This window comes from Bos indicus, chromosome 5 (genome assembly GCF_029378745.1).
Source record: "Bos indicus isolate NIAB-ARS_2022 breed Sahiwal x Tharparkar chromosome 5, NIAB-ARS_B.indTharparkar_mat_pri_1.0, whole genome shotgun sequence".
Lineage (NCBI taxonomy): Eukaryota > Metazoa > Chordata > Mammalia > Artiodactyla > Bovidae > Bos > Bos indicus.
Window position 1 is genome coordinate 119,903,772 of NC_091764.1, and position 13,071 is coordinate 119,916,842.

The following is a 13,071-nucleotide window of genomic DNA, read 5'->3' on the forward strand; positions in this document are numbered from 1 at the left end:
AGGTGTGTCTGGCTGTGCAAGGCCCTGACCAGCCTTCACCAGGGCCGCATCTCAGGTGAGGTGGCATCTCCTTCCAGGCTTCTTACTGCTTCCTGAAAAAGCAGCGAGTGCGCCAAGTTCAGCATTCCCGGCCGTGATGCAGGCCCTGTGTGTGCGCCAGCCACCTGGCCATGCTTGTCACTCTGCAGGACTGTCCCAGACAGAGTCGCGGTCACCAGGAGTGATGAGCCTTCGTCTCTGACCTAGGAGTCATGTGTCTTCTGCCAGCATCCAAGCAACAGCCATGCTCATGGGGAAGGGATCGTGAATCCCGGACTGGAAGGCTTGTCTCTGGCTCACAAGTGTCCAGGTGAAGAAGGATGACATGGAATCCTGAGATCCCAGACTCGGAGCCTGGCTCTACGACTGGGGAGGCTTTTGGAGTGGGCGGTGGCGAGTGTGTGCTGTTTGCAGAAGGAGGGTGAATGCTGATGGCCAGAAGGTGGCCTGTGGTTTATTTGACCACGTCCACTCCGCTCCTCCTCTCCCTCTGAGGAGTACCCTTCCTCACTCACTGGGCAGATGTGGCCTGACTCGCCCTCTCAAGCGTATACCATCTGCCTTGTGAAGATGACACCCAGGGGAGCCACTCGCCCAGGAGGGGAGACATGTGGGGTGGATCAGAACTCATTGCACAGCCTGGAGCCTGGCTCAGCCTCCCTGGTGGAGCCCAGCACCTCTACAGCTGACCTGAAGATGTGTGAGAAACAGGTGCTTGCTGAAGAAACACCACTGAGGTTGGGGAGGAGGTGTCCCTGTTTTGCAAAATCATTGCTGCAGAGACATGACCTAATAAAGATAGGAAAACAGACAGCTGGGACAGAGTAGACTCCAAAGCCAGAACAACACATCCCGTCACCTGTCTTTCAGAGGCGGCGCAGCACAGCGTGACAGACAGCGCTCACGCAGCATCAGCCGAAAGTCCATACGAAACCCGTGAGTCTCCATTCCTACACCACGTCACACAGAAACAGTTCCAGGTGCAAATCACCTCTAAACGTGAAAGGTGAAACCATTCAACTTGACGACGAAAACAGAAGTGACTATTTTTGATGATTTTGAGGCAGGCAGAGATTTCACAAACAGAAAACATAATTGCTAGTCATAAAGACAATATATTGGAATATACTGCAATTAATAGTTTATGTACATGAAAAGATACTATTAAGAGAGTGAAAGGCAAATCACAGATCAAGAAAAGACATCTTTAATATACATACCAACACATATACCCACCAAAGGACTTGTATCCAGAATATATAAAGAATGCCTACAAGTCAGTAGGAATAGGTTACAGAAAAATCTGACAAATCAAATACAAAAAGATCCTTTGCAAGCGTATGTTGAGCTGGACTGTCAGTATTAAAAGCTGCTGAAACTTGTTTCTTGACCATGCGGGCAGTTTGCAAGAGTGTATTTCCCTGAGCGGGGGTCAAACCTGGGCCCACAGCGGTGAAAGTGCCGACTCTTAGGATGGCTAGAGTGAAAGGACGGAGAGCATCTACTGCTGGAGGAGTGTGCAGTGACTGGAAGACTCATACGTTCCTGGGAAATCCCTTGGGAGTGCCAACCAAAGTTGAGTGCCTGACCCAGCAATTCCGTTCCTACAGAAAGATGAATACATGGTCGCCAAATTCAGGATTGTTCACAACAGCACTATTTGGAATAGTCTGAACTAGAAAAAATGTAAATAAACTGTAGTTGAGAACCAATTTTAACTACATGCAAGAAAGCAAAGCCAGCCCTATATGCCAAACTCAACATCAGACCAAGTTAGGATCATTCCTGGAATGCAAGGTTGGTTTCACATTTAAAAGTCGATTGATGTTCGGTGCTACAGGCAACTTCTTAGAAAAAGGGAAACCTGTTGGTGTTATTTACCATTTTAATCCCAATAAGAAGAAAAAACTTATAACCTCACAGATGCAAAAAATCGAGAATTTTCATTACACAGTCACAATAAAAATTCTTCATAAAGATTAGAAATAAACTACTTTAACATGCTAGAGTATGTATACATTTATATCTATATATCATATCTATAGCTTTGTTAAGACTTACAGAAAATGTCATTATAAATGAGAAAATGTTAGAAACATTCCCTTTAAAATCAGGAATTCAACAATGCTGCTTAATATTATGTAGGAAGTCCTAGCCGTACAATAAGACAAGATATTAGGGGCAAAAAGATTGAGGTGGGAGACATTAATACAAAGCTATACCAATCTCAAAGAAAGGCTCAAACCACCACATAATTGCACTCATCTCACACGCTAGTAAAGTGATGCTGAAAATTCTCCAAGTCAGGCTTCAGCAATACGTGAACCGTGAACTTCCAGAGGTTCAAGCTGGTTTTAGAAAAGGCAGAGGAACCAGAGATCAAATTGCCAACATCTGCTGGATCATTGTAAAAGCATGAGAGTTCCAGAAAAACAGCTGTTTCTGCTTTATTGACTATGCCACAGTCTTTGACTGTGTAGATCACAATAAACTGTGGGAAATTCTGAAAGAGATGAGAATACCAGACCACCTGACCTGCCTCTTGAGAAACCTGTATGCAGGTCAGGAAGCAACAGTTAGAACTGGACATGGAACAACAGACTGGTTCCAAATAGGAAAAGGAGTATGTCAAGGCTGTATACCGTCACCCTGCTTATTTAATTTATATGCAGAATACATCATGAGAAACGCTGGGCTGGAAGAAACACAAGCTGGAATCAAGATTGCTGGGGAAAATATCAATAACCTCAGATATGCAGATGACACCACCCCTATGGCAGAAAGTGAAGAAGAACTAAAGAGCCTTTTGATGAAAGTGAAAGAGGAGAGTGAAAGAGTTGGCTTAAAACTCAACATTCAGAAAACTTAAGATCATGGTATCTGGTCCCATCACTTCATAGCAAATAGATGGGGAAACAGTGGAAACAGTGTCAGACTTTATGTTTCTGGGCTCCAAAATCGCTGTAGATGGTGACTGCAGCCATGAAATTAAAAGACGCTTACTCCTTGGAAGGAAAGTTATGACCAACCTAGATAGCATATTAAAAAGCAGAGACATTACTTTGCCAACAAAGGTCCATCTAGTCAAGGCTATGGTTTTTCCAGTGGTCATGTATGGATGTGAGAGTTGGACTGTGAAGAAAGGTGAGTGCCAAAGAATTGATGCTTTTGAACTGTGGTGTTGGAGAAGACTCTTGAGAGTCCCTTGGACTGCAAGGAGATCCAACCAGTCCATTCTGAAGGAGATCAGCCCTGGGTGTCCATCAGAAGGACTGATGTTGAAGCTGAAACTCCAATACTTTGGCCACCTCATGCGAAGAGCTGACTCATTTGAAAAGACCCTGATGCTGGGAAAGATTGAGGGCAGGAGGAGAAGGGGACAACAGAGGATGAGATGGTTGGATGGCATCACCGACTTGATGAACATGGGTTTGGGTGGACTTTGGGAGTTAGTAATGGACAGGGAGGCCTGGCGTGCTGCAGTTCATGGAGTTGCAAAGAGTCGGACACGACTGAGTGACTGAACTGAACTGAAGTTGCATAAGATATAATTATTTATGTAGAACAATTATACATAGAATCTCAAATGAAGAAACATGCAAATTTTCAGAAATAACAACAGAGTTTAGAAATGTGCAGATAGAAAATTAATATATAGAAATCAATCTCGTTCTATATGCCAGCAACAAACAATGAGAAAATTTATATAGACAGATGACATTATGTGCAGTAGTATCTGAATATCAAGTAACAAAAAATCGAATGAAAAATGTAGATAATCTCTGATGCAGAAATTCTAAAATTTAAGGAAGATCTAGGGACTTACTAGTGGTCCGATGGCTAAGACTCCAAGCTCCCGATGCAGGGGCTCGGGTTCAGCCCCTGGTCAGGGAGCTAGATACCACACGCCACAGCTAAAAGACCCTGCATGCTGCGACGAAGACCCAGCACAGCCAGATAAATAAGTGACTAAAAATAAACATTAAACGAAGACCCAGCACAGCCAAGTAAATAAGTGACTAAAAATAGACATTAAAAAATAAAAAATAAAGATCTAAGTCAATGGAGAGACACGTTCTGTTCATGAACAGAAGACGTGATTTCATTCATTTATCCATTTTCCCCAAATTGATCTATGAATTCAGTGCAAGTCCAACAATCCTACTGAGACTTTTGTTGGACGTGATAAAACAATTATGACATTTATATAGAAGAGAATGAGGTCAGGAGACCAAGACTCTTATGAAGACGAGCAGAGAGGAAACTTGTCCCACAGAAAACATGGAAAGTGTGGCCCTGGTGCAGGGGGCAAATTCATCAGTGAACAGAGCAGAGACTCCAGAAACACATTCACATACGCAGAGACTCCAGACACACACACTCGCGTACGCAGAGACTCCAGACACACACACTCGCGTACGCGGAGACTCCAGACACACACACTCGCGTACGCGGAGACTCCAGACACACACACTCGCGTACGCGGAGACTCCAGACACACACACTCGCATACACATGTGCAGCACTATTTTCACAAGAAGATAGAAATGATTTTTTTCAATAAATAATTTAAAAATTATCTACAGAGACAAAAATAAAATTTGATTCTTTCCTCACAACATATACAAAAGTCAACTCCAGATGGATTAGGACTTTTTTGTTGAAAACAAAATTTGAAACTCTTAGTAGTAAATGTAGGTAAATAAAGTTTTAAACCTTAAGGTAAGGAAAAATTCCTTGAGACAAAATAACATTGACTAAAAGAAAGATTGATAACTTTGGCCACATTGAAACCCAAATTAAAACCTGTGTGCAAGTTCTAATTACACTATCAAAATGACCTAAATAAAAGTAGGCCATGCAAGGACGAAGAACGAAACCATGTCATGAACTAAGAATCACTATTAATCAGAATGCTTGCACCTGAGATCCAATGGGATGAGAAAAAGGAATGAATGAACAAGGTCCTAGACACTCAATAAAATGAGAAAAAGATATGAAAGCTACAATGGTTGCAGGGAAAAGGAAAACTCACTAGTTGATATAATTGTCCATGTTAAAAATACAATTTCCAAATACATTAATGAACTAATAGAAATGATAACCAGATAGCTGGATTTTCAAAAAAAATCCACTCACAAAAATCAATTTCTTCTTTGTCAACCTTGTAGGAAAATATTTTTAAGTTTGATACTATTTAAAATAGAATACAAAATAAAATATATGTAAGTCTAAATTCAACACAAAAAAGTGCAATACCATGGCAAAGAAATCTAAGAGCTTATTGAAAGGCATTAAAGGATTTATTTACGAATAGATATATCACATTCATAGATTTGAAGACTCAGTAATGTAAAGAAGTCAGTTCTCACCAAACTGATGGCTTTAATATCAATAAACATTTAAAAAATTTTAACTACAAAAATTATGTTGGTGGATCTTGACAACCTAATCCTGTAACTTGAATGGAAGCCTAGGGCGTCAGAACAGCCCAGGCATTTTCAAGGAAGGAAAGCAAGGTTATAGGACTTGTCTGACCAGCATGAAGACCTTCGGCAAAGCTACAGTTATGACGACCTTGTGGCATTAGCCCAGGGCAGACAGACCAACCAGTGGAGCCGACCAAAAGCCCAGAAGAGCCTGCAGTGAGCGGGGGGAGCGGGGCGGGGGGGAGTGGAGGGGTGGGGGGTGGGGGGCAGGGGGGGCGCTGGGCTCTCCCTCTCTCACCACCTGCCAAGTCAGCCGAGCTTTCAAGAGTGGAATGTATGCGCCCGCCACAGCAGCGCTTCCAGAAGAGGAGGTCTTCACGGCCTCAGGGTAAGGAGACAAGCCGCAAAAATCACCAACTGGAGGAAAAGCTGGACCAACTGGAGTTTATTAAAAATTAAGGTGACTTTTGCTTCCGTGGTGGCTCAGTGGTAAAGAAACAGCTTGCCAATGCAGGAGATTCACGTTTGATCCCTGGGTCGGGAAGACCTCCTGGAGGAGGAATGGCTACCCACTGCAGTATTCTTGCCTGGGACAATTCCACGGACAGAGGAGCCCGGCAGACTGCAGTCCATGGGATCACAAAGAACTGGACACGACTAAGCAACTGAAGTACAGCAACACCGTGGCTTTATATCCAAAGTTACCATCAAGGAGTGAAAAGTCACAAAGTGGGAGACAGCGTTTGCCACACAAATCAACTCAAAAAGGAGGAGAATCCAAGAGTAGATGCTTGTCACCCCTGCACACCAGCAAGAAAGATCTGCGATCCTCAAGACGATCAGACCAAGACCCGCTTTTCAGGACAGGAGACCTAGATGGCCGGTGTGTGTCTGAAAACAAGCCATTTCATTAGTAAACAGGAGAAAGCAAATGCACACCATCACCTCCTCCAGAGGCAAACAAGACCCCTGTCAGCACCAAGCGTTGGCTGCAAAGGCAGCCGAGGCCCAGCACGGCGTGGTCAGCGCGCAGTCCCTCCCGCCACGCTTTCAGTGCCCAGTGTACGCGCCCCCCAAGTTCATGTCCACCTGGACTCTTGGAATTGACTTATTGGAAGATGTAATCAAGGTAAAATGAGGTCACATCAGAGGAGGGTGACACCCAATCCAACAAGTGCTGTCCTTTTAAAAGAGCGGGAACTCTGGCCAGAACGACACACAGAAAGAGCACGGTGTGAAGCAGGGCAGAGGGCGGCGTGATGCGTCCGCAAGCCAAGGAGCAAGGGCTGCCAGTGGCCGCCAGCAGCTGCAGGACGCAGGAGGCCCTCCAGGCTCCGGGAGCCCGGCCCTGCCAAGCCCTCGGAGTTGGACCTCTGGTCTTCCGAAAAAACATGGTCTGAGCCACCAAGTTGGAGGGACTTTGCTACAGCAGCTAATACTGCTTTTTAGGCTGAAGGTGTGTGTGTCTACTTGCCACTCACTCCTAGGAAGATGCCTGGAGGAAGCACAGTGTATTACAGAAAACAAGTGGGAACTGCCCTCACGGAGAGGTAAGTTGCCAAGTGGCAGGGCTGACAGGCCTCGGCGACAGACTGGACACGGAGTGAGGAAAGCGGGTGAAACTGGACGTGGCCTCCGAGGGCCCTGCCAGCTCTGAAAGCACTGGCTCCTCGTGCCTGGAGCTGGCAATTCTAGGGCACGATTCACGCATGTACTGAGCATCTGCGAGGTGTCCGGCACAGCCCGGGTGCAGGGGTGCAGCAAAAATGCAGCCCCTGGGAGCTTATGATCTGCAGGGAGATAGACGGCCAAGAGGCTGTTAGTGCCAGGGAGAGGGAGACAGACACACTGAGAGCCCAGCTGGGTGGCGGGAACACAGCAGGTGCAAGTGTCCTGGTGAGTCCGTGGAGGGGTTACACCTGGGGCAGAGCAGCTGGGGCCGTGGCCCTGGATGGAGTTACGCTCTCGACCACACGTGGGTGCTGGGACCGCTGGAACAGCCCTGGGCTGCACAGACAGGCCACCCCTAGAGACCAGGGGCTGCCCACACCCGTCTGCCTGTGCTCGAAGCCCACCCCCAGGCCAGGCTCCTGGGTCACACGTGGTCTGTTCCATCAGAAGCCTCAGAAAACAGCACGGGGCCCTGTGCTGGCCACCACCCGCCCCCAGCACGCGGTGTTATTCAAATGTCCAACACAGCCCCTCACTGGCACCACATCCCCCAGGGAGAGGGGCGAAGGCTGTCGCCCAGCTGGTCCTGTGCAGGGGCACCTGGTGCTCAGGGGGCCCCAGAACCGCTGCAGTAGGACCCCATTCTCCCGACAACCTGACCAGGCCCAGGTGCTCCGAGCTGAGGCCAGTGCCCAGACCAGAGGCCCTGCCCTGTCCTGGAAGATACGCACCCCAGGCTCGCACAGGCGCAAGCTCCACGCTGTTACCTGGTGGTCTGGGTGGCTGAAACGGAGCACCCTCCACTGTCTTCACACTTGGAAGCACGGATGGCAGTGGGTGCACATGTAATGAGTTTGGATCCGAGTGTCTGTCGGATTCGGCCTTGGCGAGAGTGGGGCAGGGAGCCTTATAGTCTGGGTGCCGAGAGGTGCAGGAGGGGAGTTCGATCTTCCCGCCGGACTCCCTGTGGCCACTCTTGGCCTTAGCGCTCCTCTCCACCAGCCTGTGTAAGTGCACAGGCAAGGAGCAAGGAAGCACCTGTCCATCTTTCAGTGTGAAGTCCTGGTGCAGAGCCATGAGTGGGGGTCCCCCGCCCAGGTCTAGCATGGCCGAGGGGCACCTCTGTTTCAGCGGATGGATGTCCGAGAGCGGAGGCACAACGTCAACGCTGGGGATCGCCGGCATCGGTTTCCTGGCTTTCCTCATGCCCACGCCTTCCACGAGCAAGTCGGAGCCCTGGGACGTGGGCAGCTCCACTGCAGGCTGGGGACAGGAGGGCGAGGTCAGGGGGGCTGGCAGGCCCTTTCCCAGTCTTCGGTCAGGTCTGAGGCCTCAGGGAGAAGCCCCAGCCACACTTCCCTAACTCTAACCCTAACCCTGGGTCCCCCCACCCCAGGGAGGCCAGGTCGCAGGGTCTTGCTGCCCCGCCTGCAGGAGGGCTCCCCAGGGGAGTAGCTCCCTGTAAAGACCCATGAAGGAAGGCTGGATCTTCACCCCAGGAGGAGGGAGGACACTGCAGGAGAGAAGAGGAATGGCCTAGAGGGACCCCGGTCCTGCCTGGTATCACAGAGGAGGAGGTGCCTGCAGAGGAGAGGTTGCAAGAACGGCAAAGGCCAGCTGGGCCGCGTGAGACCCCCGGGATGAGCGGAGAGACTACCCCGAGGTGGCCAGCGGGAGAGAGACGCCCCACCCCCAACACCTGTTTCCATAGCAGCTCGAAGTTGCCGATGTCGCAGTTTCGGTCGGCCTTGCGGTCCACCACCACCTTGATGGTGTCCTCTTGCACCTGCGCGCACAGCTGTGCTGTGACGGGCGTGGACGCGTGCATGGTGGGGCTGGAGTTGATCTCGATCAGCCAGGGCCTGAAGTCGCGCCCGAGGATGAAGTCGGCGCCGTACAGCTCAAAGCTGTTCTTGCGTGGCTCCACGTGGTCCTGGGCCACCTTCATGGTGTTGGTGATGGCCCTCTTCATGGACGGGTAGATGACGCTGCTCCACACGGCCCCGCGGCCCCTCTTCTGCAGGTACTCCTGGAATCGGGTGCTGGTCCACATGTTGTGACAGGGCAGCAGGGGGCTGCGGTCCTTGTCGTTCTTCAGGTGCTTCTGGATGGAGTTGTTGCACAGGTGGATGGCGCTGCGGGGCAAGGCTGGGGTCAGGTGTCAGCTGCTCAGTCCCCTCTCCTTCCCGAGGGCAGAGACGCGGAGGCCCCGCCCCAGACCCGAGGCCCCACCCCTGACTCCACCCAAGACCCGAGGCCCCGCCCTGACCCCGACCCCGCCCGAAACGCGGAGGCCCCGCCCAGGGCCCCGCCCCGAGGCCCCGCCCCGCCCCGAGGCCCCGCCCCGCCCCGAGGCCCCGCCCCGCCCCGAGGCCCCGCCCCGCCCCCGCCCGAGGCCCCACCCGAGACGCCACCCCAGCCCTTCCCACAGACACTGCCCACTAGCCTAGGGCGGCTTCAGGTGGGTCCCTAAGGGGTCCCCTCTCCTGTTCAACCTGGGGGGCCCCGTTGGGGGAGGGGAGGTCTGCGTAGAAGCCAACCAGCCCCGGGCCACCAACGAGGGGCCGCCGGCAAGTCCCACCCTAGGAGCTGTTTCCCCTCCTGCCGCTGGGGGAGGGCTGGTGCCCCCAAGAGAGAGATTCACTAATCGAAAATTTCAGCGAATTCATGTATACCCTGGCCTTGTTCTAAATAAGACTTAAGTTGAACAGCATCTATAGGAGACCGTAAAATACGTGCCCTGTCAGTCATTTTCATTTAGCGTGTCCTTTGCCACTTGGTTCTGGTGTGGGGCCCCGCCTGTGACCCCAAGACAAGAAACAGGGTGGGCCCCTGTGACCCCAAGACAAGAAACAGGGTGGGCCCCCGGACCCTGAAGACGTGCTGCTGGAGCGGACACAGTTCAAAACAATGTCAGGGGCTCTGTCAGCCTGGGTGAGGGTTTTGTTCCCAGATGCAGAAACAGTTCAGAGACAGTGGAGGCCTGCCGGGTACACAGCCCACAGCTGGCAGGGCCTGGCAGGCTGGAAGGGGCCCTGGGGACCTCTCACTGCCCAGTCCCCCAGAATCCTGAATCCTCCTCCGGGTCCTCCTGGCCTGGTGGGCCATGTGCTCCTTGAGCTGCCGGCCGGGACTTGTCCCAGCAGCCTGCTCCTGCCAGGCGACTCCAGGTGTACTCACAGCTCCAGCCTGAGCACAGGGAACCCTGTCCCGCAAGGTCTCCGTTAAGCAACCTTCGGCCTTCACGATTCCGATGGACTCCCCCGTATCCCCCACCAAGACGCCTGTGCAGCCTGGGCGCCCCGAGTGCGACCACAAAGCAGAACCCCATTGGCCCTCCATTCAGACAGCGAGGTGGCCCCACCGACCTGTCCAGGAGAATGGCACGTTCCCGGGACTTCGCTGGTGGCCTCCCTTATCCTCACTGCACTCATAGCCTGCCTACTCTGGGGCCCTGGTGGGCGGCAGGTTCACCCACCGGGGAGCACCCATTTCTGGAGGTCTGAGCCCCTGCCTGGCACCCCACCACCTCGACACACCATGCCCCTTGCACCACCCTGGCCTCTCCTGGGGACGCTCTAGCAACTCCCCGACCTGCAGGACCCCCAACCCAGGGCTTTGGGGACTCACAAAGAGAAGGCCCTGCAGGGGCTACTGCAGAATTCGGTGGGCTGGCCCCCAGGGGACTCCCAGAGGAGCCCTTCCTGTCCTTCCCCACATGCTGAGTGGACTGAGCGCACGGGCAGTGCAGAAGGCAGGGCTGCACCCCGAGCGCGGCCCCCGTGGGTCAGTGCAAGACCACGGTTGGCCCCTCAGCTTCCCCCATGGGCAGTGGTAGCCACCACAGAGGGCGGCTCTATGCCAGCCAGTGCCCCTGAGCACGTGGCAGACGGTGCTTTTAGGATTTCCTGGAGAACATACATGCCCCTTGGGGATGCAGGGCCCTGGCCTTGATGGGCAGGGGGCCAGAGCCCGCCCCTTGCAGAGGGAGGTTGCAGAACCTCCCTGGCCCCAGCCAGGACCCAGTGCCCCACCGGACACATGAGACCAGCCAGGCAATCCAGTGCTGGTGGGAACTCGCCCTGAAGAGTGCCAAGCTGACCCCACCGACCTGTCCAGTTTGTCCAGGGAGAAGCGCTGTGTTGAGAAGCGCAGATAGCTCTCCTTGTAGAACCAGATGGTCAGCGGGTTCCAGTCGGTGACCAGGAACCACTGCCGGATGTCGAATTTGGTGTCGTAGATGAGCAGCGGCGTCTCGATGTACTTCTGCACCACCCACTTGTCCTTGGCGGGCGGCTGGTCTACAGCCACCAGCTCCAGGATCTCCTCCACGTGGTTCATGCACACTATGTCTGCAAGAGGCCGCCGCTCAGCCCCGAGCCCCAGCGTGCTGCCCGTGGACCCCCAGGGGCACAGCGCAGGGGCTCTGCCCTCGTGGTCAAGGCCGCAGCCAGGGCAACCCCCTCACTCCCCACCGCGAGGCCAGCCCGGGGCTTCAGAGAGGACGTGAGGACAGGGAGGGCAGGGGTGTGAACAGAGGCCCCGTGAGGAGGCAGCAGCCATCTGAGCCCTGGACCGAGTCGGCGGAGCTGGGGTGGGGGAGTCGGGGGGGAGCACGGCGACGGGGTTGGGGGTGGGGCGGGGGCCGGGGCGGGGGCCGGGGCGGGGGGAGTGGGGACCGGTGGGGGGGCGGACGGCCTGTGGCCTCTGGGAAACCAGCAGGCAGCTCTGGGCTGTTCCAGGGGCTCCGAGGGCCCAGGAGGCTCACACCCAGGGTGACGGGACAGACGGGGCAGCGGGGGAGGCGGGGGTTGGTGTCCCTGGGCTGCAGCGTTTAATGTTGCCGACAGGGCCGGAGCCCTCGCCTTCCTTGCTGGGACACCCCTGAAGCCTGAACCGCGTCACGAGGCAAAGTCCCCACCATCCTCCCTGCCACCTGTGATGGACAAGCGTGAGGAGACATGACTGGCTGTGAGGCAGCTGCCGCAATGTGGGCACAGTCTGGCTCTTGGGGTGGGTGGGGGATGCCCCCTGCAAGGCCAGGGTCAAAGGACACGAGGGAGCTTTCCTCACAGAACAGAGACCTGGCTCTTCTGTGACGGCAGGTTGAAACCTTGCCATCCTGAAACCAGAGTCTAGCACGAAGCTGCAGATCCCTGACATTGTCTTGAACCAAGAAGAGAAGGGGCACAGGGTGAGGGTCAGGGGTGGGGGTCAGGGGTCAGGGAGCGGGGGCATCGGGGTGGGGGTCAGGGGTAGGGTCAGGGAGCGGGGGCATCAGGGTAGGGGTCAGGGGTCAGGGGTAGGGTCAGGGAGAGGGGGCATCGGGGTGGGGGTCAGGGGTGAGGTTGGGGGTCAGGGGTAGGGTCAGGGAGCAGAGGCATCGGGGTGGGGGTCAGGGGTGGGGTCAGGGTCAGGGGTCAGGGAGCGGGGGCATCGGGGTGGGGGTCAGGGGTAGGGTCAGGGAGCGGGGGCATTGGAGTGGGGATCAGGTGGGGGTCAGGGGTGGGGTTGGGGGTCAGGGGTAGGGTCAGAGAGCAGAGGCATCGGGGTGGGGTCAGGGGTCAGGGGTAGGGTCAGGGAGAGGGTCAGGGAGCAGAGGCACTGGGGTGGGGGTCAGGGGTAGGGTCAGGGAGCGGGGGCATTGGAGTGGGGATCAGGTGGGGGTCAGGGGTGGGGTTGGGGGTCAGGGGTAGGGTCAGAGAGCAGAGGCATCGGGGTGGGGTCAGGGGTCAGGGGTCAGGGGTAGGGTCAGGGAGCGGGGGCATTGGGGTGGGGGTCGGGTGGGGTCAGGGTCATGGGTCAGGTATAGGGGTCAGGGATCAGGGGCATCAGAGTGGGGGTCAAGGGTGGGGTCAGGGGTGGGGGCACTGGAACAGGGGTCGGGGGTTGCGGTACTTGGGTGGAGGCACCAGGATGGGGGCACCGGGCT

General features: G+C 54.2%; 1 protein-coding gene across 2 annotated transcripts in view; it reads right to left on the reverse strand.

The window, feature by feature from the left end:
• TTLL8 (tubulin tyrosine ligase like 8) overlaps positions 1 to 13,071 on the reverse strand; it is a 58,973-nt gene that overhangs the window by 16,097 nt on the left and 29,805 nt on the right. For both annotated transcript variants that reach the window (XM_070790617.1, XM_070790618.1), the window contains 3 exons: positions 11,251 to 11,491; positions 8,839 to 9,274; positions 7,907 to 8,402 (listed from right to left, as the gene is read on the reverse strand). In XM_070790617.1, coding sequence (XP_070646718.1) covers positions 7,907 to 8,402; positions 8,839 to 9,274; positions 11,251 to 11,491 — 1,173 coding nt within the window. The remainder of the gene's footprint in view (positions 1 to 7,906; positions 8,403 to 8,838; positions 9,275 to 11,250; positions 11,492 to 13,071) is intronic.